Source organism: Syngnathus scovelli, chromosome 3, assembly GCF_024217435.2.
Source record: "Syngnathus scovelli strain Florida chromosome 3, RoL_Ssco_1.2, whole genome shotgun sequence".
Taxonomy (NCBI): Eukaryota; Metazoa; Chordata; class Actinopteri; order Syngnathiformes; family Syngnathidae; genus Syngnathus; species Syngnathus scovelli.
Window position 1 is genome coordinate 16,172,511 of NC_090849.1, and position 27,593 is coordinate 16,200,103.

At 42.2% G+C, this 27,593-nt stretch overlaps 2 protein-coding genes across 7 annotated transcripts in view; both read left to right on the forward strand.

The window, feature by feature from the left end:
* The window catches only part of ank1a (ankyrin 1, erythrocytic a), a 62,197-nt gene extending 39,508 nt beyond the window's left edge, over positions 1–22,689 (forward strand). For 4 of the 6 annotated variants that reach the window (XM_049762254.2, XM_068650097.1, XM_049762255.2 and 1 more), the window contains 29 exons: positions 65–163; positions 228–425; positions 506–604; positions 1,189–1,287; positions 1,906–2,004; positions 2,071–2,163; positions 2,235–2,307; positions 2,433–2,453; positions 3,618–3,738; positions 3,901–3,979; positions 4,081–4,193; positions 4,270–4,494; positions 4,761–4,915; positions 4,989–5,200; positions 7,235–7,439; positions 7,528–7,624; positions 7,838–8,066; positions 8,134–8,262; positions 8,338–8,457; positions 8,545–8,629; positions 8,832–8,906; positions 9,037–9,168; positions 9,261–9,413; positions 13,494–14,151; positions 14,537–14,882; positions 16,583–16,666; positions 16,899–17,045; positions 18,307–18,408; positions 19,895–22,689. In XM_049762254.2, the coding sequence (XP_049618211.1) occupies positions 65–163; positions 228–425; positions 506–604; positions 1,189–1,287; positions 1,906–2,004; positions 2,071–2,163; positions 2,235–2,307; positions 2,433–2,453; positions 3,618–3,738; positions 3,901–3,979; positions 4,081–4,193; positions 4,270–4,494; positions 4,761–4,915; positions 4,989–5,200; positions 7,235–7,439; positions 7,528–7,624; positions 7,838–8,066; positions 8,134–8,262; positions 8,338–8,457; positions 8,545–8,629; positions 8,832–8,906; positions 9,037–9,168; positions 9,261–9,413; positions 13,494–14,151; positions 14,537–14,882; positions 16,583–16,666; positions 16,899–17,045; positions 18,307–18,381 (4,221 nt within the window). In that variant the 3' untranslated portion in view covers positions 18,382–18,408; positions 19,895–22,689. Of the gene's footprint in view, positions 1–64; positions 164–227; positions 426–505; positions 605–1,188; positions 1,288–1,905; positions 2,005–2,070; positions 2,164–2,234; positions 2,308–2,432; positions 2,454–3,617; positions 3,739–3,900; positions 3,980–4,080; positions 4,194–4,269; positions 4,495–4,760; positions 4,916–4,988; positions 5,201–7,234; positions 7,440–7,527; positions 7,625–7,837; positions 8,067–8,133; positions 8,263–8,337; positions 8,458–8,544; positions 8,630–8,831; positions 8,907–9,036; positions 9,169–9,260; positions 9,414–13,493; positions 14,152–14,536; positions 14,883–15,592; positions 16,082–16,582; positions 16,667–16,898; positions 17,046–18,306; positions 18,409–19,894 lie in introns of those variants that run through there. The other 2 variants (XM_049762253.2, XM_049762256.2) reach the window with 2 other exon arrangements.
* A 439-nt stretch (positions 22,690–23,128) lies between these two features.
* Positions 23,129–25,421, forward strand: LOC125993585 (eukaryotic translation initiation factor 4E-binding protein 1). The gene is made up of 4 exons (XM_049762257.2): positions 23,129–23,304; positions 23,403–23,583; positions 24,291–24,476; positions 25,010–25,421. The coding sequence occupies exons 2-4, from the start codon at positions 23,448–23,450 to the stop codon at positions 25,039–25,041; spliced, it is 354 nt and encodes a 117-aa protein (XP_049618214.1). The 5' UTR covers positions 23,129–23,304; positions 23,403–23,447; the 3' UTR covers positions 25,042–25,421.
* The last annotated feature ends 2,172 nt before the right edge of the window (positions 25,422–27,593 follow it).

The window sequence follows — 27,593 nt, forward strand, 5'->3', positions numbered from 1 at the left end:
ACTGAAGTTTAGAGTAAATATAATGATTTGTACAAAACAATCACTTCAGAATACATTTTTGCAGAATGGTCTGACTCCACTGCATGTCGCTGTGCATCACAACAACCTGGATGTTGTCAATCTGCTCGTCAGCAAAGGGGGTTCCCCACACAGTGCAGCCAGGGTACAGTACCTTCATACAATTCATGTAATTGATGATATTTGACTCATTTTTCATTTGTATTTAGAACGGCTACACCGCCTTGCACATTGCAGCCAAGCAGAATCAGATGGAGGTGGCTAACAGCCTGTTGCAGTATGGAGCTTCAGCCAATGCTGAGTCTCTACAGGGAGTCACGCCTCTCCACCTGGCCTCGCAGGAAGGAAGGCCCGACATGGTCTCTCTGCTCATCTCCAAACAGGCGAATGTCAACCTTGGCAACAAGGCAAGAAGAGCATTTAGACATGTTTGTGCTAATGTGATTTAAAATGTGTATGACTTCTTTTTTTTTTCCCCTCCACACAGAGCGGATTGTCACCCCTCCATCTTGTGGCACAGGAGGGACACGTTGGCATTGCTGACATCCTAGTGAAGCAAGGCGCATCGGTCTATGCTGCTACAAGGGTAAGGTTTCTGAAAATCGATCTTTTGTATCAATCAGAAGCTTGATTCACATCTCTAGAGCCCAATATCCTCGTGGATTACTGACATACAATAGGCTTGACTCATTGCACTTCCACATTGTTACTGTACTCAAGGTCATGGTTGTTTTGTCACTAATAGACCATAGATCGGATCTGGAAATGATGTCCCGCATCCAGCCTGTCCATAATCTTTTACCAGTCCTTGCAAGGTCATTCTGAAGTCACAATCAAACATAAAAATAGATGTTTTTTAGATCGCTGAACATATTGTTTGTCAGACAACTTTCATTTCTTAATGACAAACCGCTGATACATTTGCATATCATCTTATGCAATTTATTCCATCATAGTATATATAAGGTACATACGTCATCCCTTTAGAAAATGAATTTTCCCCCACTACCATATGTACTCATGTCTCAGGAACCCAAAATATAGAGTGAAGAATACAAAAATCAGTGTGCATATGCATGAAATGTCAACTATGATTGAAGGTCAGCCATTTTTAAACCGTTAGGTTGGATTTTATGTTAAAAGTCATTGGTTGTAAATGTGTCATCTCAGATGGGCTACACACCTCTCCATGTAGCGTGTCACTATGGCAACATCAAAATGGTGAAGTTCCTGCTGCAGCAACAGGCCAACGTCAACAGCAAAACACGGGTGAGCTCCTCCTTCTGGTTATGAAATTCATCTGCAGCAGTTTTATAGCCGCACTGCTGTAAATGAACTCATTTGGACAATGAATTCATAGTACTCTTATACCCTACACTAGATAGCTATTACTCTTTGTGTATATACAGAATTGCCACGTATCAACTGCAAATTGTATACACTGTACTTGTGTGTCCTCATTTAATCTCCCAGGATTAATAAAGTGTATTTATCTATGCACATGCAAATGATTGCAGAGGATTTGACAGAGGACTTCCTGTGGACATTTCGGGAAGGTCAAAGCGAAGCCTGAATAAAAGATTTGCCTGGAATGTGGCCAGGAACATTCTGTCAGCATTCATTTTTATATGAAATGCTTTATGAACACAATGTCCAGGAAATTCATTTCAATCAGGTTTCCGTGTCAGCGGAGAACAAACATCTTCAGATATGAGTCTACAGTATTTATTTTTTTTAATGAATGGTTGTAAGCAATGTGACGCTTTAAAGGCACAGATGCAATGTATCCTTCAGGGAATAACAGCTTGATGTCATTTGTCTGTCATAAGTGCACTAAGGAAGTCAGAAATAAATTGATGCCGATGACGGCTTTCTTATCTTGTCTAGCTCGGTTACACTCCCCTGCACCAGGCCGCTCAGCAAGGACACACAGACATTGTAACACTGCTGCTGAAGCATGGAGCACAGCCGAACGAGACCACCACGGTGAGCATGGCAGCACCTTCTCCTTAATGAAACGTTACTATCATGTGATCATTGTGTGCCTTTTAGAATGGGACGTCAGCGCTCTCCATTGCCAAGAGGCTGGGCTACATCTCTGTGATTGATGTGCTAAAGCTTGTGACTGAGGAAACTGTTTCCATGGTGAGATGTTTGGAAATCTTGGTGCAAGATAGACATGGTCAGATTATTTCAATGTTTTCTCTGCCCTTTAGACTACCACAGAAAAACACCGTATGAGTTTTCCAGAAACAGTGGATGAGATACTGGATGTGTCCGAAGATGAAGGTACGACACCAGAGTAGTCAGTTAAATATCTTTTTTTTTTTTTTTTTAACAGGTTCACTGTACGATGAATATATTGAACTGGACCTCTCGGTTATTCATGTTTTACTCTTCTGTACCTTTTTTAGGACTTGCACAGCTAACTTTAGGTATGCATGTCTTTTTATCCCCTCCCATTGGGAGGTTGCCGTAATGAAGTACAGTGTGTTTTTCCATTTCAAGCTCACCCTCTCCATTGTTATCTTCTGCTCTCTTGTCTGTGCTGGCGTTCACTGTGATATCTCGCTGCCATGTGCGCATAGCCACACTCTTAACCTTTATATGTCTTTGCAATAGCACTCATTCACTAACTTGAATGTTTGTGGTGGGGAACGCATTTGCATGGACTTATGTTGTGTACCATTATGTAATACAAGTGAATCATGTTAGTGTTATTTTCATCACACCTAAATTTACTTCTGCAACATTGAACACTTGTTGTAGGACAGCAAAACATTTCTATACGCACGTTAATGTTTCTGGGTGTCATGCTTGAAGATTCCCCCCCACATGCGTACTGTATACGCGTCACACACATTGTCATGCAAACATATCGGTGACACAAATACATATAACAATATGATTCATTCTCACTTGAATGATTCTGAATTTATTTTCTGTCGATTTGCATCTCTATTCAAGTTAGTACCGATTGGTGCACAGTTCTAGTATCTAGTATTTTGTTGCTCTAAATATAGAAGGTAGCTTAGTGGACATTTAAAATATTCATTACATGTGACAACACACATATGCAAGACAGGCTCCAGGTCTCTCGTGATGTAATAATCCGTATTAACCAGTGAACTGTGCACTTTTTTCAGAGGGCAAAAAAAAATAGCTGACATGGTAAAAAATAATTGTTTTTATTCATTACTTGTGAGCTAAACACAAATGGGCTGTTTTGTGGGGGTAAGTAATTAACTTTACTCACATTAGATTCTGCTGGCTTGCTTTCCGTTGTGAAGACTGTGTTAGAGTAATCATCTTAAATGTGTAATCATTCTTGTTCTCTTGAGTCCTCAAATTTGGATGAGTTGGTCTTTCATAAAACATTGTCATTGTTGAAGTGTTGTGATGTTGTTAATTGTGTTAACAAGTGACTGTGCACATCCACATCATTCATGCTTCATCTTGCCTGGTTTCCATGATGTCTAACCCTTCGGACGGCTGATTAACACCTTGCCCTTTTCTCTCTTTCTCTCTCTTCCCCTTTTTGCGGTTTGACCAACCTGACCTCGGTCTGTTCGCTCTCTTTGGCATGTTATTCTATGAAGGAGAGGAGCTCCTGGGGACAGAAGGGGCCAGGTACATGAAGATGGATGACATGAAAGACCATGATGACGATTTCCTCTCCCCCAAGAAATCACTGGAGTACGAGAGAGGGCTGGGCACAGCGTAAGGGGGCTGGGAAGCAGGGCAGACAGACAAACTCGATAGCGGGGGACCCAACATAGACTGTTTACTTACCACTTGAGAAATAAAAACACCAGGGGGGAGCAACAGCAAAACAATCTCAGTCTGACTTTTTGGTTTGTTTGTTTGTTTCTTGAACAACAGAAATTACTCTCCAGCCATTCCCAGGATTCCACGTGTTTCACCCGAGACTGTAATCCTGAAAGAACACGAGCTCGATCAGGTTGAGCACATACATTAACGTATTTGACATGATAGGATGTTTTTAATCTAAATTCAGATGTTTATTGCAGCTTTGGTTTGGGTTGTTTTTTCTGTCTTTAGCACACTCCACTCCCACTGCCAAAAGAGTACGATGAAGATTCTCTGATTCCCAGCAGCCCGGCAACTGAAACATCAGACAACGTCAGCCCAGTCGCCAGTCCCATTCACACAGGGTCAGTTCGGCAAAACGTTTTACAACCCTAAACTGTGATCAGTATGTGAAAAGAATGTGTTTGGGTCCAACAACAGGTTTCTGGTCAGTTTCATGGTGGATGCCCGTGGCGGCTCAATGCGAGGCAGCAGGCACAACGGTCTGCGGGTTATCATCCCCCCAAGAACATGTGCGGCTCCCACCCGCATCACCTGCCGCCTGGTAAAGCCGCAGAAGCTTACCAGCCCACCTCCGCTTGTGGAGGGAGAGGGCCTGGCCAGCAGAATAATCTCCCTCGGCCCAGCTGGCATGCAGTTTCTTGGGTGAGGAAGCAATTCACTTTGGACATTTTCCACAAGCAAAAGTTCTGATAAAATATTTTTTCAGGTCTGACATTGCAATAAAATTAATTAGAACAATAGATTATTTTCTAAAACCTACTATTTGAGGGAAATGGGCTGAAACTGGAGTTTTGATTTGATTTCTTTGGTTGGACAGAAGATTACAGAAATACATTTTTCATAAAATGGTAAAATTATGCGTGAGGACGTTTTTATAAAATTATGTATTTGCTAATCCTGTGTGACAGACCAGTGATTGTTGAGATCCCTCACTTTGCTGCTCTGAGTCGTGGCGACCGCGAGCTTGTGGTGCTGAGGAGTGAGAATGGATCTGTGTGGAAAGAACATCGCAATCGCTATGGTGATGAGGTTCTTGAAACAATCCTCAATGGGATGGACGAGGGTAAGAATGTTTCCCCCGATGAAGGTCTTCACGCATGACCGCGGCCAATCATTTCATTTTCTTATCCGCACAGACTTGGAAAGTCAGGAGGAACTCGTGAAGAAGCGAATTCGCCGCATCATCTCAACCGACTTCCCGCTTTATTTTGCCGTCGTGTCTCGGGTCCAGCAAGAGAGCGACCTGATAGGCCCCGAAGGAGGTTCGTTGATGAGCAAACTGGTGCCGCTGGTCCAGGCGACGTTTCCCGAGACGGCGGTCACCAAGCGAGTCCGTCTGGGACTGCAGGTGAGATGGGACGATGAGGAGAAGGAAGGAAGGAGGACACAGTCATGAAAAGCATGTTGAACAAAGTCCTCATCATATCAGCTATTGCCTTGCATGGTTGTGATTTCTTTCTTTTTTTTTTTTTTTGCTGTCAACATCACACAGTGCATGCACTTTGCACCTTTAGACTATTGGATGCTTGTTTGTGGCCTTGTATTTTTTCCTCTTTTCTTTCTCCTACACTGTATGGACATACATTTTGGGACACCTTTCTAGATGTGAAAATGAAAGTAATTATAAAGGTTGTCACAACAAAAACAAAACTATAGACTAGTGGCCGAAATTTCTCTAAAAATATCTTGACCTGTCCACATATGTCCATATATTGTAAAAAGCACACTTTTTTTAACCTGGTATTTTTTTTTCCATCATTGTTTGTTATAATTTTCTGCCATTTGATTTCATGTATTTTGAAAAACAAAGGCCTGATGTATGTGCCCTTACCAAATTCTGAATAATGTAAACTCTCTTTATCTTTACTGGACCTTGAATCTCCTGTATCTGTTTGCTCCCTACGATGATCATCTGGACCAGTCCAGACACTTTGTAGACTTTAGAAACTGGAAGAATAGTCAGAAAATCTACTGTGTTGAGCAGTGATTACTCACCATACTGTACAGTATAATATACAACAATACATTTATCTAATTATATATGTTTCATATTATTAGATACAACAAAAAAAACTCGTTTACAAATATGACAACAAGAGGAATGCCAGTTATAAATATTATATATATAATATAATTATGTATAATGTCTGAATATATTATATTAATCAAATGAAATTGTGCACCAGGGATAGGCAGTTTAAATGGAGGGGGCCACAATTATTTTTTTTATCAATGGTACTGGGGGGCCGCAAAGTACCACACACCTCCTAACGAGATAATCAAAATAAATGCCATTTTTAATAAGGACAAAATACATTTATTTAACTTCATACTGTGATTTTTTTATTTTTTTTTTGCTCATTTTGTGAATGTTATCACTTTCGACTTGCACAAAGATTTTAAAATTATACAACCAAGGGATGCATAATTATTCTTATTTTCCACCAATACCAATAACTTTTTTTATACTACACACGATACATATATGCACTTACGTAAGTTTTTTTTCCCATTTTTATTGATATCAAACCAATGAATGTGATGACTTAATATTTTCCTATATCAGTCCGATAGTCTGACCATTAGTTAACATGCATCCCTATTACCACCGTGGTTTTTCTGTTCTATGTCAGTCAAATCCCTAAATTTGTAGCTTTGCTCACTCAGTTATGTGAACACTGCATTAAAGTTACTAGTCCTTGATACATCCTCTCTGTAACACGAGACCATCAAAATGGCCGCTTGTGCAGTTAGGCAACCATGTGTTTGTAACACTTTTAATTAAGCATTGAATATATCCATGTTTTGGGAAGAAACAAATTCACCAAATTATCATGCACTTTAAACCAACTGTTAGCGCTGTTAGGGAAAGAAATATATAGTTGTTTGGGAACTATTGAGAATTTCAATGGCTCAGCAACAGCAAATATTTATGGGCCTTCATCTTGTCTGTTAGACAGCAGAATTTATTTTTATTTCTAACTTAAAACTACCATTTATGTTGTCAATGGTAAGCGAATGTAGGTAAAATTACTAATGTGGTCCTAAATTTTACCCACTTTTTAGTTGTATGTTTATGTTGCTGTTTTAGTCATGTTTTATCTTTCTTCCTTGTTGGGAAAATATCTAGAAACCTTTGATATCAAGTCTCACACAATAAAAATGATTTATTATCTTGTACAAACAGTTTGGTTTGATTTTTCTCTACGTATTATTCAAAGCAAGGTTTGTTTTCTTTTATTTACTCTGCTCTCACCTTTTTTTCCCTTCCATCTTGCCTCTTTTGAATTCATGACTCTCTCCATCACATTTGTACATCTTGTTTCATCACTTCTGCACCCTTGGGGTGTTCCACTTCTCCATCACTTACATTTGACCTCAGGCTCAGCCCGTTCCAGATGAGTTGGTAGCTAAGCTGCTTGGTAACCAAGCCAACTTTAGCCCCGTGGTGACGGTGGAGCCTCGGCGGCGAAAGTTCCACCGACCCATCGGCCTCCGCATCCCTCTGCCTCCATCCTGGCGGGAGAGCCCACGAGACTCTGGGGAGGGCGATACCACCAGTCTGCGCCTGCTTTGCTCTGTCATAGGTAGGACATGCTTCTACATAATGAAGACAAGTTGAAAATATTTTAGGTGAGTTGTGCATAGTCGCTTAAATCTCATCTTGCTTCTCAGGTGGAACAGCTGCCGCTCAATGGGAGGACATCACTGGCACAACTAAGCTTGTCTATGCAAAAGAATGTGCCAGTTTTACAACCAATGTATCTGCACGGTAAGGTCACCTGGTTACATTTAACCACCCATACACACAGTAGACAACGTTAGGTACAAGAGCTGGAGCTAAAACCACACCTTTAAAAACAGCCGGCACTCTGAGACCCTCTTGTAGCAATTAAAAAAAAAAAAACATTTACATTCAATGTTTCGTTAACCTAATGTCGGATGTATTTTATTTACTGTACCACATTTTTGTTGTGGCTCCAAGGTTCTGGCTGGCGGACTGTCCTCGTACAGCAGAGTCCGTCTCCTTTGCCAACCTTCTCTACAAAGAGCTGTCAGCTGTACCTTACATGGCAAAGTTTGTAGTTTTCGCCAAGATGAACGAGTTACGCGAAGGCCGCCTGCGTTGTTACTGCATGACCGACGACAAGATGGATAAAACCCTGGAACAGCATGAGAACTTCACAGAAGTGGCCCGCAGCAGGGACATCGAGGTGGGTCGGCTAAAACTATAAAAGCATTAAAAGCAGAATTCAAAAATCTTGCTTACTCATCTCACAGGTGATGGAGGGAATGCCACTTCACTTGGAATGTTCTGGGAATCTCATCCCAGTGCGGAAGGCTGCCCAGCAGCCTCGCTGCTTCAGCTTCCAGGCTTTTAGAGATAACAGACTTCCTGTTTCTGTGAAGGTGTTAAACCGTTCATTTAAAAGTACAGCATGTCAGTCGTGTGTCTTCATTGCTTCTTTTGTGCTTGTGGTCAAGGTGAGGGATAGTAGCAAAGAGCACACGGGCTTCCTGTCGTTCCTTCGCAAGACCACCAAGTATGAAGATAGTCAACATGTGTTGTGCAACCTCAACATTACCATGCCTCCATGTATCAAGGTACAACACAGAGTCAGCGAACATCAACATCGTCTCTCTCCCGATCGATCTATAAACCACGCTCATTGTTGTGAACTTGATTGGTAGGTTATTGGAAGTGAAGACCGCAGGCGAACTTTGACCCCGCTGGCTCTAAGAGAACGATACAGTGCGCTGAACGAACCTGCCATGGGTATGAATCACACGTCGCTACTTCTCATGGTTAATCAAACCCACCTGAACACATTCTTACTGTGAAATAAGTAGTTTCATATTTGTTGTAAATCGGCAAAGTTAACCAACTAAATGAATAAAGAATTGAAACAAAATGGGTAGCAACATTTCACTGGCATTTTCTTCATGAGAATGAGTGTCGCATGTTTTGCCCATTGCAGCATCGATGAGCGCCATGGAGAGGACTGAGCTTAAGATGGCTGTGATTGCAGAACAGTTGGGACTGAGCTGGGCTGGTAAGTTAACACAATTGTTCTCCATATTGCTTTTCATGTTTGAAAGTTGAGGTCGTCCCTCCAACCACAGACACAGAAAAAAGGGATTTTAATTCACCTCTTTTGTTTTTTTGCGACTCCTTCTCCTTAGAGTTGGCCCGTGAGCTTCAGCTCAGTGTGGATGACATCAATAAGATCCGTGTGGAGAATCCCAACTCCCTGCTGGAGCAAAGTTCTGCACTACTCAACCTGTGGGCAACTCGCGAGGGCAAGCGAGCCAAAAGTCAGCGCAGACTGCCCCAATGTCACATTCACCATGCAGCTACCGACTGACCTGAGAGTAATCTTGTTATGTCTTGTCTTGCACGGCTGCAGTGGAGACCTTGTACACAGCCCTGAACACCATCGACCGCATGGACATCGTCACCATGTTAGAGGGCCAACCAGCACAGCCCGCCAGACAAGGCTCTCGTGAACTCGGCAGACGACATAACGAAAGAGAAAACCTCTCTCCTGCAATGACCAATGGTGAGCTCCCTACCCCAAATTTAACTTTGTATGAATCTTACCTTCTTCCCTAACATGCTTTGAAGACCTCCCTGTTATTTCCTCACCCATCGTATGAATGCTGCCTTGAAACCTTTGCAGGAAGTAACCGCAGCAAAATGCTCATGGACTCAGGACACTCCTACTGCAGTACATCCCCTGTAGTGCCTTCCACTATTTATACTCATTGGGGAAAAAATGGCATCTAATGACATCAAAAACAAGAGTTGTATCAACAAAACTTCCTTTACAGAGATAATAAGGCTCAGTTTGCATTGGACACTTTTTCTGTCCTTCTCATAGAGCCAATTATTATCCTTGTAAAGGGAGAATTTTTGAAGTAGCTCCTGTATTGGATCTCATCTCAGATCTACCTACTGTTGTGTATGATCTTTTCTTCAGGGCAAGCATCCACTTTCTAAGTATTCTTGCAGCACATTGTTGTACATGATCCATACATCGATCACAAGCCTGACGATCAAGAGTCAGTACGCAGATTTTTTACTCCTTTTTCTTGTGGTTTCTTTCGCACATGCCTTACATCTTATTGACTCCATTTTCAACCCTGTTTGTGAGGTCTGACAGGCAATTCTGTGAAAACTGGAAGCAATATAACGAGATGTAACCAAGCATAGAAACCAAAGGCAAAGAAAGGAAGAAATAATTCAGATCACATCACATGTGAATCTGACTGCCGTCTTGTCTTGTCCTGTCTGCCTCCCAAAGGCATTTTCAGCTCTATCATTTTAATTTTTTATCTAATTGGTGGTAATATAATAAAATAATAATTTTCCAATTTTGATCATTTCATAACAATTCCCGTACCCTTAAATTTAAGTCTTTATTTAAAACAGATTCCTGACTTTATTACTGCTGAGAACGACGGTCGTAACTATATATAGAGAGAGAATTAAAAATGCATCCTCTGAGTCCAGAGAGCCTTTCCTATTTAATTTTGATGAACTTGTCGTGCCTGATGTTGCATGGAGGCCGGTTTGAGTTTCTTGAGGACTAATAATGCTGTTGGTGCACTGAATGTCATTTTGGGAGCCCTGTTGTCATTCCCTGTGAATCTGTCCTCCACTCTTTCTGTGGACATGTCATTTGCAGCCTTTACTCTTCCTCCTCCTCACTGCTCTCCGAACTCTGACCTCATGCCGACCTCATGTTGACCTCTGACCCATATTTTTTCTTTGATTTTCTTGCGACGTTTTTGTGCATTTTTCTTTCGTGATTTCTTCCTTTTTTTTTAAGAGCCTTGAAACTCCCACGTTTGTAAATGTCCGCTGTGTGAATGATTCACCTCACATAGGCTGTGTGTGCACTCAGCACCCACTGGGAGAGGGGAGGTGACCCTTGCTCTCTCCCCTACTTTGCGTCTGTGTGCATCTCCCTCTCCTTTCTATTTTCTCTTCCCCCACAATGTCCTTCCCTTGCCCTGCTTGCCTTGTTTGCGCATGCCTCTGCTGCATTTGCGCACACATTGTTGGATGTGAACAATATGACTTCTGATCTCTAACAATGCATTGAAAACGCATGCCACGGGTACCTTTGCATGGCATGCCTACTATGCACGTTCTTTTCTGTCCTCGGTGGTCTTCATGATTTGGGTGAAAAAGGTGGGAAACCTTTTTTGTAACCAATGGCAAGGGTGTTCATGAATGAATGTTGTGGTTTTGTGGCTGATTCTCTGTCAACAGTGTTCATTTGATGGGTTGTTTTATGTAAACAATCAAAGTGTTGTACTCTATTTGTATCAATTTCATATCGCACATCTCCTCTATCCCAATTCCCAATATGCCCTTGTTAATTCGTCAATCTGTTTGGCTCAAGGTGAACATCATGTTTCTATTATGCCGATTTATGTCCTCCTGTAAGTGTGCAGTTTGGCACTTTATTTCTGTATTACAGTATATATTTACAATGCTGTGCAAAGGTCTGTGAAAAAAAACACTAATTGACTCGGGCTCGCATTTCTCAGAGGTCTACTGGAGTTATATTGAATTAGCATTCATTCATTAGCATTGGACCCAAGTCCAAGGTGATTTATAGGCCAGGACCCATTCAGGACCCAAGTCCAAGGTGATTTATAGACCATTAGCATAATTTTAAAATCTATTCTGTAGGTGACTGGGAGCCAGTGTAAACCCTTAAGGACTGAAATGTTATGTTCTGATGTCTTTGTTCTGGTCAGAATCCAAGGTGCGACATTCTCAACTTAACCCAACAACTTTTTGTATAGAGCACAACCACAGCAAAGTGCTGTATATAAAGTCAAAAATAGACTTCTGAATTATTTTTTCAATCCAGGTAACTGTATCTGTCCTTCTGAGTAACATCTCATTAAAATAAGAAAGCTGACCTTTGCACAGTAATGTACATTTCACATCAGTGTCACTGCTTTGCTTTCCTGTGTTAATTCGTTTTATTTTATTGATCACACTGTCAACGCCATCTGTTTTACAGATGTTTTTCCAATAGGTTTTAATTTATTACATGGAAGAGGGGAAGCTAGATAACTACTGTAATTTATTATGCTGCATTGCAGACTGCTGGGAAAAACTGGTGATCTCAACAAGTAGATGCTGATTTTTAGTAAAACAAATGAATACAAATTACTATACCTCACAATATATACAGATACTTAATTGAATTCAAAACAACTGACTCCAACTTTGAACAGCATTTCAAAATACTCACCTTGGTCAGGGGCAATAAACTGCATTGTCGCAGTTTTCTGTAGCAGAGAACTGCTTATTTGCAATTTATGAAGTTAACTGACTTAAGGTTATTTTTACTTTTTTTTTTTTTTACTGTAAACCACTGGTAACATGGGAAATAGTAATTATATTCCCCCTATTATATTTGTTATCACAACATAAAGGTCTACGGCCCTTTACAATGAATTTCATATTTTTAGACAATATAACTAACTAGCAACAGGCACTCGTCACTGCAGCAGTTTGGAGTGTGAAAGGCAGTGTAGCATGTAGGTCACAAGGTGGTTGAGGTCGCAAGTTGTCTCGGATGTCTGCTGCAGTCTCAGCAGTGCTCAAGCATGAAGTGAATGAAACGCTGACACTTACTGTCCTCTTGCTCTCTTTCTGCTGTGCATGAACGCATGCTTGTGGTGGGAGGGGGGTGGGGGGGTATATTCCTCCTATTTCACTGTATGCTCTATGTTCCACTTTACAGCCTGTTTACTTTGCTTACGTCAACTTAAGTTCACCCCAGCTCATCACTTTCATTCAGATTGCAACAAGTTATTTGGAATAACAAAGTAAAATGAATAGAACTCCTGCTGTTGTGCTGTAGTATATATAGCAAGCCTTCCAATTTGTCACAGGTGTGGGAGTGACCTGAGTCCACAGCCGCTTCTCTAATGTGATTCATCTAATTTAATACTGAATATTAACACAACATAGAAACTCTCCTGTACCTGTAAGTTCAAATGTTTTGATTGGATGAGAATTTTTTGAGACCACAAAGAGCGTGTGTTGTATGTATGTGATTGAGATTGCCTGCATGCATGCTCTCCAGCCTGACATTATCAACCTGCGGGGTTGAATGCATGCAGACGTGTGACGGCGATGTAGTGTGTCTGGATGAGAGGCACATGTTGCGAGCGGGTTGATTACGGCATGTTGGATGGACGAATCAGCTCCATTTTAGGGGGAGCTGTTACCGTTGTCGTCTCCCTGCAGGTGGCAGCCAGCAGAGCAGCATCAGTCTCAAGTGGGCCTTGGTCTAACTTTGTTGGTCCATATGTGTCTGCTGCTGCTTCTACTGAAACCCCCCTAATCTTCCCAAAAAAATCCTTGCTCTTTTTTCTCAGCACTTTGCACTCCTATACCTCTCTGATTGTTTTGGCTCGTCTTGTAATTGCTTCCTAGTCCTTTCCCGTTTCCATCACCTTCAGCCTCCTCTACCCCTCCCCATTTTGCCAAGCTCCTGGGCAAAGGGGCGCTCTCCCCTTTCCCAGGTTCCCAGTGCTGCGCTTGTGAGGTGGGGAGCAAGGTGGGGGGGCCGGGTGTCAGTGTGCTTTTCTGTGTGTCACTCCAGGTTATGGGCTGGCGCAGGATGAGCTTCTGTCCCCGGCCTCCATGCAGTACAACCTGCCCTCGCCTCTGGGCGCTGAGCCTTACTGGCAAGAGGTCTCCAGCCTGGACTGCGCGCCCATTGCCACCACAGAGGAGGACACCCTCATGGAGATGTCCGACGTGCAGGTGTGGCCCTCGGGCAACTCCCCATCCCTGGTGCCTGTTGAGGATTCCTCGCTGGAGTGCAGTAATGCCGACGAATCAGAGGGCCTGCTCGGGTTGCCCTATGGAAGTCTGGGTCGGCCGGCCAGTCGGGCCAGCGCCGCCAGCGGAGGGGGCGTCGTGCTGAGCGGCTCAATCGAAATGCCCGAGGACGATTCGGAGATGGGCGTTGACTCGCTTAGCACCGCCACGCCGGCCTCGCTCGGCGGCACCATCGCTGGTATCAATCTTAACGGACTGAACAATGGTCAGGGGTCAGAGGCGAGTTCGGAGTTGTCGGCCGTCGCTAGCACGACTGGTGGCAATGAAGGAGAAGGAAGAGAAGGAGGAGGAGGAGGAGGAGGAGGGTGTCAGGGCTCAGAGGAAGGGCTTTCTCTTGTTTCAGGACAGCAAAGGGTGTATGCCCGACTCAGTGAGTCACCCGGTCTCACCTGTGTTGCAGATCGGAATGGTGACAGGTGAGTTTGACCCCGCCCCCTTCCATCAGAAAAACAATCTGTGTCAATATACAATGGAAGTACTGCATGTCACATGGGGTCCATTGTGCCTGAGGTCTCATTCACACGAACACGAGCCTAAATAACACCATACAAATAAATGTGTAGGCTATTAGTGGGCCAAATCTTATATTTTTTTGATCCAGCCATTTTCTATAGCAGGGGTTACCAATGTGGCACCCATGTTAGATTTTGTAACTAAGGCATGTACCTGACGGGAACTACAGAAGTTTATTCAAGGCCTCCCCGTTATGTATTGGAAAGAATGCCATTTCAAATAAAGTGTAAAGCCTCATTACTGTATTTTAGTGTGTATTACCATTGAGCATGTGCTCTTCCATTTCAGGTCATCTAATGGTGGAAGTGGAAATGGAGGCAGCTCATTCATTTCCTACCTGCAAGAACAAACAGCTCCAGGGTGGACCCCAGTCACAAACGCACAGGCCTGGGTGGCCAACCAGACAAAATCTAGACCGGTCATTGACACCATGATATCGTCATGCTGCAACTCCATAGACGGAGACCAGTCTCATTTGTCCCAAGAGGCTTTGCTGCAGCCCGTGAGGGACATGGGCCACTCGGAAATTCTACGAGGGCACTTCCGGGGCACCCAGCCGTTTGAGAAGGGTTTAGGCTTCCCGCAGAGGGCCCCAGAGATGAGAGCCTGGGATGACGTGCGTTTCAAAGGACAGGTGAGCAAACACTCAGCGTTGCTGCTAACAAACAGTAAAAAATGGAGAGCAAGTCATCATCTTGTTTGACTGCCGGTATAAGCCATGACATATCCTATTTGAGTAAGACTCACTACACACATATTTTTAAGTTAGCAAGATGCTGTCAAATTTGACAAATTTATATATTTTCTCAGTATACCTAGTCATTCTTAGAAGCATCACATTCCTCCCGCGATATCCAAAGTGTACATAAAGCAAGCCCAGTCCAAGGCCGAAAATGGGCACAAACAGCATGTGGGGCCAAATATAGCAAGAATTCGCACTGTCTTACTCATGTTACACAGTCCCCGCCCAGGTCCGTCCCACGTGTTGACTTTCATGACATCACACTGTAAAGGACAAACTCAACTTTGGAAATGTGGACGCACAAATAGACATTTGCTTCCAGACCATCAGTAATTTTTGTGTACTTTATCAGACTTTCTTTTTATTCCAAAGTCATGGAGACATTATTATTATTTTACTGCAGTTTATTTGTAACTGCCCATCATGGCGATGCGTTTGTGTACTTGTATGTGTTAATCCGTGCAAGAGGCAGTAAGTGCCAAAAGTAATGACTACATCAAGAATGGCTGTATGTGGCTACCCAATGTCACAAAAGTATCTCGAGGTATTTAAAGCTCACAGATCACATGGCCAAAGCGACAGAGAGGTGGGAGTAGAACCCCCCCATGCACCCCCCCCCCAAAGTCATTGACAGGGTGTCACTGATCCACCAGTGGGAAGGAATCGTGTCCTGAGGGAAAGGGCCCACTGCCCCGCTTTATGGAAGGATAGGAACGAAAGAGCAAAGTTTTGACCGTGAAGGCAGGCTGGGGGCAGCAGCTGTCGCTGGGTTCGTTTTTTTCGGGGGAGAGGCGTCGCTGAAGGCTTGGTGAGCTCTCTGCGGCGTGCATGTCAAAGGGCTACGCGAGTCCAAGGCTGATCCAAGCGGGGCAATGTGGGCCCTGGTGACAGAGCTCCTCTTCAGCTTGGTGCTGCTGGCCTTTCTGGTCATCAGCTGTCAGAACGTGCTGCACATAGCCAGCGGCTCCGTCCGCTCGTTGCTCACCTTCATCCACGTTCAGCTTGACCGCGAGCTCGGCGAGGTGGAGGGCGTGGCTGACGAAGAGGAGAATGTCACTACAAGGGTGGTCCGCAGGAGAGTCATCCTCAAGGTACCTCAGGGAGGGAGGACAGTAATATTGGCTGCAATATTTGACCTTGCCATTAAGAGCAATTTGACTTTTTTATTTGCGGAACACCTTTGCAGTCGTTAAGTTAAATGTACGAGTTTGAAGATATTGTTTTGGACCACACGCAATGGCGGAGTTGGCGGGGTGGTACAAGGTCCTAGACCCCGCCTCCCCCCGCCTTGAAATATGCTTGGACCCCCTCCCAGGTGCCAGGCCAGATAATTAATTGACTGTTGGATATTTTAAGATTTTTGCAGCAATTTTTTCTCAACATTGCTTAGTATCTATGTTAAAGTCATGGCAATGTTGTTTTTCTCACAAGCTACAAGCAAGTCATCGTAAATACTCTAAAGCAGTTACATTGAGGTTAAGCCTGTTCCAACAAGCAAGACCAATTCCTTTTATTGTGCAATTGATTTTCCTGAATGTTTTCTATAACTACTAAAGTTAGTTATAGAATGTTGATCACTTTCCGGTTCGCAGGGGGATGAGGCTGAAGATCTTCCGGGGGAACAGGTCAGCGAGGAGCAGTTTACGGACGAGCATGGAAATATCATCACTAAAAAGGTCAGACACTTGTCATCGTTGTGTTACTGTGTAAAACCATTTTATTGGACACTCAACAATAGTTGGTAACTTAATGCGTCATAATCATGATTTCTTGTTGAAAAAAAAACATATTTTTTTAATTATTACCAACTTGGTATTATGTTGAAACATGCCATCTTTATGCTATTATGAATATTAAATTGAGAAAATGTCGGTGGCCCACTCCCCACTCTACCGCTGCTTGTGTCAGATTGTACGAAAGGTGGTGCGCAGAGGCAAGGGCGAGGACGGCGTTCAGGACGTGAGCGTGGACGGTTCTCTGCAGGACGCCAACGAGCTGGAGGTGGACGCCGAGCAGTTCATGAGCTACGCCATCCTGGGCCGGGAAAGCAGCAAGGTGGGCTTCTGATCTGCAAGCTGGTTGTGTCACCACTCCCCTGCCCTCCCTTTAGACCAGATGGACTGAATCAAATCAGATGATGCAGTCATCTGATGTGGCGCTTTGATTTACATCATGTTTCTTGGTGAGGCTTGAGTGAGCTCCTGAGTCTTATCAAGGTCACCAAGAAGCTTAACATGCATGAGCTTCACTATGATGATGATCATAATTTTAAAGAGGTTAAGAAGAAGCGTGTGATGTATGTGGGACAAGCGTGGAACCTCCAAAGTTGAACACAATCCATTATGAGTCCTTTCATCCATCCATCTACCCATCCATTGATTTGTATAGCGCTTGTCTTTAGCTGGAACCTAAAATCGCTGACTTTGCGTAAGAGGCAGGGTAGACCCTGCAATGGTTGCCAGTAATTAAAGGCTACACACAAAGAACCATTAGCACTAACATTTACACCAATCAGCTATTTAGACACTTCACATTTATATATTTTTTTAAAATCTCTTGCCCTGATTTTATGCCATAGATAATGTAAAAATAAATGCATTAGTTATTGTACTGATCATCATCCCACGTTTTCTTTGTCATTTATCACCACTTGGGCTTCTTTGATGGGGTCACTAAAATGAGTTTGAAACTGTCATGTTAGGTCAATCGTCTCACCACATTTGCTATTTCACGTCAAGTTTTCGTCTGACGCGTATTTTTCCCAACCGTTTTACTCAAACTCCATATCGTGTCACTCTTTAGCGTTCACCTTCGGAGGTTCCTCTGCATGTACGTTGAAAGCAAAATTGCTCCGCTGCTGTCATCAATCCAGCTTTAATGCTCACCAATCACTCAATTAGAGTTTCCAGCGATTGTAACAATCACTTAACTGCACCTACCTCACGTGTTTGTCCTGTATGTCGACGAAGCCTTCATGAATGAGACCTCATTAAAGTCTGTAGCACTTCAATTGTGACTCTGTGCTGTCAATCCACCCTTCATTTCTCCAGTTCACATAGGTGACAGTTCTTATCTTCAGTTGCCAGCCACCGCTTTTGTCCTTGCCTGCCTCTTAGTATATTTATATATCTATATACGTGTATATCATTTCTTTGTTCCCCCTTGTTTCTCTCTTTCTTCACCTCTGACTGTTTTTTATTCTGTCCATCCCCCTTTTTTTTTTGCCTCCCTGGTTTCCCTCAACTTTTTGCCTCACTAATATTCCCTCCCACCTTTGGTTCCGTCCCTGTCATCCCATCTCTTCCTCCGACTGTAGCCCGATACTGTGGATACTATGAAGAAAGGTGCTCAGATAGTGAAATGTGCCAGCCTGCGAAGAGTTAAGCAGTGAGGCAGGCTGAGTGCTGCTTTCCCGCAGGTACGGGACTCACCCACAGTGCGCCTCGTTATGACGTGTGCTGGGCGAGACCATTTAATCCACTCTGTGGATTAAATGCCATTGAATGTACCTTTAACTTCACCACTAATACTACTGCTATGTGATGCTGGCACAGCAAAACTGAAGGATGACGACTAAATCATTTTGATCAACAGCAATATTTTGAGTATATTCATAGAATTGCATTTATAAAGGCAGCATTTTATTTTGTTCTATTTGTTTATTGTACGTGTGTAGTAATATCCTGTGTGTGAAGATTAAGGTTCTGGGTCGGAGGGGTGAATAATGTAATTACTCTTGAATTCAGAGGAGCTATGATGGAGGTGTGTTTGTTGTCAAGGTCAACGTGACCTTGCTTTTGTGAGTCTTTGTGAGATTGTATCTGTGTGTATGCGTGAGCGTGTGGTACTTGCCCTTTCCAACTGTGGGGGCTATTACATTCCTTGGATTGTTGGTATTTCTAGTAATTGACAGCTGAACGTTCAGCAAGCTCGACAAGATTCTTTATGCTCGCTTACATGTTGTTAACAGGATATCCAATGCAAAGGGAGGTGGAGGATAGATAAAGTTCAAATACGGTCAAGTATTTCTTTCATAAGACTACTTTTACGGTATTTGAAGGGGGTAACCTAACATTTCCTGGAAAATCTCACTTATTTATAGTTTTTTGTGCTGAGGCCAAAGCAATAACAGTATTGCTTTGTCACCATCTGGTGGTATCTTGCTGCCAGTGGACTGTTGAAGACAGTTGAGGAGCTTTATTTAGACAAAATCAGTTTTCCCCCCACAAGCTTGTGTAATTGACTGACAATTACAGTACAGTAATGTCTTGAGCTGTAAGTGACCCGACTTGAGTTTTGCAATCTGTTAGTTGTCATTTTTGGTGATTAGAATTTTTGGGAGCACACATTTATGATAGTAGCTCTGTATGGTGGGAGTGAACTCACCTCACTTCACGTCACAAGAAGAAGCAATTTGCCAGATATTGGATGCTTATTCTATGCTATCTGCGTGAGTGCATTATACTGCCACCCGTAGCCAGGTTGCATACAACAGAATGAGTCGCAATGATTTCCAAACTAAATTCTACCTAATCTTGTTATAACTACATTGTTTTGTAAAGCACAATATTATAAAGTGACGTTTTCCTTATTGAGAAACACGTTCATATTTTGTTGTTGTTATTTGGAGTGTGGATTAACATAATTTCAATTTCAATGGGCAAGACTATTTCAGATACAATTGTTTTGAGTTGCAAGCATGAAACAAATTATACTCAATATCTCACGGCAGTAGTGAATAGTATAAACCTATCTGTGATAGTTCGGAGTACATGTTGACCCCAAAGGCTCAGCCACTGTAGTTTGCATGCCCAATAGTCATTGTTATCATCAATAGTGGTTTGAAAATGTGGTCTGGGGAAATTGGCATTGTTCTAAATGAGCATGTGTTCCTCTGTCCTCAGAATTCTCTGCAGGAGTCGAGTCCGTCCCCCAAAACCTCCTACATGGACACATGACCAGCAACAGCTGACACAAACTGAAGAACACTCACAAACAAGCAAACAAACAAAAAAGGCAGACAAAGGAAATGAATGGCACCAAGTCACTGCTGTCGCACATACCGGAAGGATAATTGTAGTTTTTACCAACCTCTTTATTTTTTTTTTTATTTAAAAACAAAAACAAAAAAAAAATAACAACATGAGGACAAACTCCTAAACTAGAAGCATGATTTCCTATAAAACAAAACAGACAAAAAAGTAGCACCCAAAACATGCTTCCTGTTGTCTGTCAGCATGAGCGACTGTCACCGCATGGCCTGTCTTTAGCTACAAATTCCGAAAGTGGGTGAGGGAGCGGGTGGGGGGGTGGGGGGCGCATGGGACAAATCAGCTGGGTGCAATGCAGGCTACGTGTGATCCAATCAGAAAATATCATCCAATCAGGAAACAGTATTCTAACTTTCCAAAAAACGGGAGCAACAACAGTTACAGTAGAGCTCTGTGTAGTGGCGACCTATGACCTCTCCTTGAGCAAAAAGCAACACTACAAAAAAAAAATCAGTGCTACAACCATCACCTAAGGATAAGTGTCTTGTACATAGTATGGTATGCACTAAATTGTAGTGTATTGTTGTTTAACATCCCACTGATGCTGCTACGGTACTCTTCCCTCCCATTCAATCTGAACCTATACTGTATAATTATATATATATATCTATATCTTTGTGAGGACAGCAACATACAAATGTGACCTACCTTTTCCCATGCTCTCCATGTGCTTTTTTGCCCCTCTGATTTGACACAAAGAGAGTATGACATGTCATTTACTGTTACAGTACAGATGTGAAGGAGGCCGTGTGTGACCTTCCCGCAATAAGACATTGGAAGAGGCAGATAACCTGGAGAAGTTACGTCGCAATTTTCTTATACTCGTGAGGTTTATGTTTATCAATGTGAGCCAAAGTACAACTTTTGCTTCCCGTTATGACCTGAAACAATGTAGCAGTACTGTCCACCTCCAGAACCCTTGATGGCATCCAAAGTCATCCCTATCCTTGAGGCTATTAGGATGTCACCCGTTTTGGTTGAGGGCCGTCAATATGTTGAGCTTCCGTGTTTGTCCGCTTGGCCACGTGTAGCAGAGCCGGCCAGCAATCACTGTGAAGAGAGACTGAGCCACAACTGTGAGCCCACCCTCGCTCAAGCGTGTTTAGTTGTCATTATGTCTTGTGCTGAGGAAGCAATAATTGCGCTAATAAAAAGACACGGAGAGAGGATTCCGGGGGTCACAGTCGGGCTTTCAGTCTGTTAGTCGCAGCTTTACTCCATTCAGAAATGATGTCAGTACATTTGAATTGCACATATGATCACTTTGCCTCTTTGAAACTATTTTTGAAGTCGTTCAAAGATGCCGTTGATTTGACATTAGGGGAAAATGTCCTCATGCTGATCATTCGTCAGCAAAGTAGTTCACTATTTGTTTTGTCACCACCATTACAGTCAATTCCCAAGTCGAAAGATCGATTTACCTTGGGAAAATGTGCCATCTCATATCATTTGACTACCTGCAAGCCTTTTCTTTATGGGGTTGTGTTGACAACCACGGATTAGTCTCACAAAAAGTTGCAATAAACATGGATCTATTATGTGTTTGTTTTTTAGCAGCCACAGATGAATGTAAAGTCTTGGTAATACTGTACTTGTTATGTGTTAATGTATTGACTCTATTCTATAGTAGATGAAAAATATACTGTACTTGCTGTTGATCATCAATCACCCTCATGCAAGCATATGTTACATTGATTTGACTCGAACCACAAACATTGTTGACACTAAGCATCCCTTTTCTGTTTGATGCATTTCCATACACCAATGAGGTCAAGAGAAAAAGTGTAACGCTACACTTCCCCTTATGTTTTGCTCATAAGGGCTTTGTTTTTAAAGCAGGGGCTGCTATTGATGTCAGGGTTGGGTTGGGGTTGGGGATCTATTATGAAGACAATAGATGCTGCAACAAAAAGTCCCAGTGGCTCCAATGGTTAGAGGATGACGAGTATTTTCCTTCAACACAGCCCACCCCCAATCCTCCCCCTGCCCCCCCTCCTCACGCCTTACCCTATACTGTACAGTATTTTCCTCATGGTGACACGTGGAGGAGTCTTGCTATTATGTGCACGCAGAGAGACGCTTTATTCTGATGAAGAGATAATAGAAGTGACACCATGTACCAATTCACGCAAAAATATTTCCATTACAAAAATTAGGGAGGACATGTACTGTATATTCCTTTTAGAATGGATGGATATTAACGCAATAGCATATTACTCAATACTAAGGAATGCAAATGCACACATGCACAGAAAATGTTTTTAACATAAAAGGCTATACATATATGTATATGAATATATATGAGAATATATATATTTACTTAGAATGCTATGCACCCCTACGTTTCAACTGGGATTCTAGTTATGTTATGGATGTACTTTTAGCATCAAACCTTCAGATGTAGCTACAAAGAGACTGTTGACTTCTGGGTAATGCCTGCACCTGAGGATGAATAAGGGTCTCGCGGGTATTTGAACTTGTTTTGTTTGCATTTTTTTATTATTGTTATGGGGAAGCGAACATGAATTTTAAGTCGACATGTACAAAAAAAAAAAACTTTCAATTAAATCAAATCCAAGAACATCTGTTGACAACCTACTCTGTACACCAGCTCAACATTTACAAAATTAATAAAGAAATGCAATGTGTTTGTGGATGTTTTATTTTGGATGATCAAGCACATCATGCAACTCTATTTTACACAGTGATGAAAACCAAAATATTTTGGTTACTTTATTAAGCACCTCATAATAGTAGCTGTTAAATTCCACACCAAAAATAAAAAATCTAATTCCCCTCTCCTCAGCCACTTGGTCCAGCTCTTCTGGGGGAAGGCCCAGGCTAGACAGGAGACATAATCTCTTAAATCCAACATGTCCTGGGTCATCCCATGGGGCCTCCTCCCAGTATGATGTGGTGGAACATCCTCACCAAAGAGGCTTCCAAGGAGCATCCTTGGACCCCCCGCACCCATGCACAGATGTGACTGGAGCTTGACTGATACATAGGGCGGCTGAGGAAATAATTGAGAAATATATTTTAGATTACTGAATACTGAATACATTTGGCCACTTGGGGGCGGTGTCCGCTCACTGTGTCCATGTGTAGATGTTACTGAGCCTGTCTGTCTGGTCTGGTTTTGTGTTTGTGCAAGTAAGGGGACGTGTTTAGTTCGTAACAAAGAACCTGAACCTCCCGTGCATTTGTACGCGCCTGCTGAAATGTGACAGTTTTTAAACGTATTTGCACTTAAGGATAATCAGGTATTTATTTTTGTTTATGCAAGAATTGTTGTATCCGAGGCACGGCGCGGTGGTGGAAGCTCAGCTGTACTGGAGCTAAAAGCAGATTGTTTGGTTAGCTCCATTCCACTTTGGTTTCAAACGTGTACTCTGGACTGGAGAACATGTCCACCGACTGCCAGACGAGCAATGCTACGGCCATCCCGTCGATCAGGAGGGTGGCCATCCACGATGCTGAGCACATGCCCCAAGATTACTCCACTACTCCCGGCGGCACCCTTTTCAGCACCACTCCGGGTGGTACGTACATTTTTTCGTCATCACTTTGGTCATGTGAGTCCCCCATGAGCATGGATAATGGATGTTGCAGACATTTAGTTTGCCTTCAGTCGATACAAGCTATGCTAATGCTAGCTGCTCTGGTTCACGGTCGCTTATGACAGGAAATGTTTCAGCTTGAGCAGCAAACTTCCATTAGTTTTCACATGTATTTTGTGTTTTAACTCCTCACTAAAGCTAAAGACCCGCTCCACTCTGCAAGTTCAAGTACATCGCTCGCAGAACAAAGAAAGACAATGGTGACAAAACGGTTTTAATCTTGTCTGCAAGTAATGTTAGAGGGACATCCTCATATAATTATCTTTCATGTACATGGGTTGTATTAATTGACTGCCGCTCGGTGTGTGACGTCACTCATTCAAGTATACGTACATTTATAGGAATGTATTAGGAGTCAGTATGTAGGGAAGGTTATAATTGACGAGATTCATCCATTCAACAAATAACAGCTACCAAACCAACCTTTCCACACTTTGATTGTTCTATTTTCCTCAATGTAAAAACGTGAAACCTCCTGCCTTGAATAAAAGAAGGAAAGCAAATTTATAAATATCCCATCAGCAACCTTCAGCTGAATGTGGCAATGGGGATAAAGCAGTCCAGAAAAGCATTGATTGGGTTAAATCAGGCATGTTTTTCAATGAGCATTTTTTGTGTCTACTCTAAAGGTACCAGAATTATCTATGACCGAAAGTTCCTGCTGGGGTGTCGCAGCTCTCCGCTGGCCAAGACCCCTCCGCGCCTTCCAGACATTCCCGGTGTGACAAGTCCTCCCTCCGCAGGAACCAATGACAAGAAGGCCAGCGATGGAGAACAACTAAACAACAGTGGTGCAGCTCCAAACAACACCAGTGGTATGTTCAAGAGAACTTTTACAAAATCTTCATACAAGCCAAGTCAAATATAAGCTGCCCTATAATTTATTGAATTAAAATAACACAAAAATATGTCGAATTAAAGCTACAGTGAATGCTTTCATAAAATCTTAGGTGCACAGGTAATGCACTAATTATCATTTTGTTCAAAATAAAAGTCTTACACTTGCACAGTTTATGATGTTTTGAGGTGACAAATGATGTGCAAGGAACTCATTTGCCTCAGGGATGTAAGAATGTGTCACTCACTGCGAGACATGTTTTTTATTTGATCATTTTGTTTATGGACATCAATGTTTTTTTTTGCACAAGACATTACGGCAAATATGACTTTACAATTAAGGTTGAAAGATTAATTGCATTTGCCATATAAAGAAGTTTTGAAATTGTTATTTGGTAATCGCAAAGGCTGAGATTTGACTGGTCATCAGAGCAAATGATTCTGCAGACATACACCTCAACATCTCATAAATACAAGGGAAATACAAATTGTGTCTTTATTTCTTTTTAAGGTGATGACGCACAGTTTGAAATGGACATCTGAGTGGACCAAGTGTCGCGTGAAACGTACCAACAAGATCCTTTGAAAAGAACCTCAGTACTAACATCTCGTCCAAGAGGCTGGTTCCATTCTCTGTTTTCACCACCCAGAATGAATGTGATTGCCTTAAGGCTCAAAGCAAGTGTGCCTTACTCCAAGTTGAAAATGTACACTTAGCAACTTGCCTGTTAGCGTACTGTGTAAACTGAGACAATCAGAATTGAAGAGACCAATCACTAATTATCTCCACAAACTCTTTTGAAATTTCTCAAGATATCATTTCTAATGTATAAACAGGTTAATTTCCTAAAAGAGTATCATTTTTAATCTGATCCGTAAGTTTGTGAGAGTCGCAACATTAAATAAGATACAATAAGAGAAAATTCTTGTGTGTGCTTGTGATCTGCTTTCGCTTCTGTTTAAATACACAGTCCGTACCATCTCCGATTCCCACGTATTTGTACGTACATATCCTTGCTTAAATGTTATTCAGAACAAAAGATACATCAGTTTGACCTTGAGTTTATCTTTATTTCTACACAGTGTGGGCAAGGATTTTTTTGGGGCGTTGCAAGGTCTCCTGCTGCAAGGTCTCAGCAAAATTCCTCAAAGGGCTCACCACCAGTTGATAAGCTCAGCGGCCCGTGTGTAGAAGAAAGGTCAATATACATGTGTGCCAAATCCCACTACCACCCTGCCAGGGCTCACTGTTAGAAACATTTGAAAGTTAAGTAATATTACCGCTAAACAGGGACATGGTATTTAATAAAACACACATTAATTCCAAGATGTTCATGCCATATTTTTGTTTAACACAAAAGTCTATATTATGTTGGTGTGAATGTCCCAATACATTTGTACATATAGTATATGGTCTTCCAGCTGCAAAAAAGAAAAAAAAATCCAACAATACAGTATATTGTGAGCATTTACGACCATAAATAGACCCAATGGACCTTATGTGACCGACAAAATAATCAAAGCTTGACGAGCCAGCCGAGTGAGAATGTCGTTCGTCTGCATGTGTTGCTGGAAGTGAAGTGTGGATTGGACTGTTTCATGTGATCACTTCCATTCCAGCCTGTCCTTCCTCTACGGTAGCCTCCTGGACATCCAGACGCTTGTGCTCACCCCACTACCCCCGCCGTGGTCTGCTGGCCTCAACCCTCTCCTTGTCACCTTTGCTTCCTGACACCCCTTCATCTAAATAAACAAGTGCTACCGCTTTTTCCCCCCTCCCCTCATTGATCCATCACAGCCAGCATGTGTGATCACAATCAACAAAAGAGGCCAGAGATGGCCGTTGATGACTAATGATGTGACCCCAGCGAACTATTCACAGGAGCAGACGGATTTCAAATCATGAAGAAATGTATATTGAAATATTTTTTTGCCTAGTACACTCCTTGGTCTTAAACATATTGTACATTATTATCAGTGGATATATTGCTGTCATTTTTTTACTTATCCTGTTCATATTACCCATTAAGGCCTTCTACTCAAGTGCTTCATATTGATTTATTGTTGTCAATCAGATTTCAGCCTCTGTATGTTACTATGTCAATCTAATCTGCCTTCAGGCTCGCAAACGTTGGAAGCTGTAACTTACACTATATTAGCATTAGAAATGTGCTTCTATGCGATCAGATTTCAAATTTGCCTCACGAGGTCAGGAAACTACCTGTCCCACAATGACAACTGTATTTCCCCATCCTTAATCAGTTGATCAAAGCGAGCCAAATCCAACAGAAAAAATACTTCTGTTGTGAATGTATTTAATAATCAGCAGCATTGCTGGTGACAGTGATCTATTGCATTACAATTCCTTATCATTTTGGTATATTATTAAATAAGTATTGTGTCGAAACTGCACTAGATTAGTGCTGGCTCGTGAGTGAACGATTCGTTCAAAAGAACGAATTATTTTCAGTGAACGAATCACTTCCTAAACGATTTTTCCCTAATGAAGTGGCCTGTGATTAGGTACACCTCATGGACACTTCAATAGGTACACTACACGAGGTTAAAAAAAAAAAAAAAAAAAAGGAATAAATAAATAACAAAGTGTAGCGAACAATTTGGTGAACGATTCCTTTAAACAAACCTTTTGAGTGAACCGATTGTAGATTTTCACTTTAAACAGGAACTAGTATAAAAATGTGCAGATGGCCAAAGTTTATAAGGGTAAGATGGCCAAATGGTTAGTGACATGAGCTCTTACCCAGCAAGAAGCTGGTTCAATCCCAGGTGTGGGCATACATCTAAATGTGCTTTTGGACTTGGAACCTCGCTTTGGATGCAAGTTTTACGTTTAGCTCCTGCAGAACGTGAAAATGAACAAAATCTTTTCACACAGGTGTGTTTAACGAGGGTATCTTGGAAAACATATTGGAACGCGGCCCCGAGGACTAGAGCTTGTCACCTGTGAACTTTGACCATGATATTTCCCTAATAAAGTGGCCTGTTATTAGGTACACTTGAAAATGGCGGTGTACCTAATGGAGTGTCCGTGTGATTCCCTCGTTAAGTGCAGGTGCGGGAAAACTTTTAGCTCC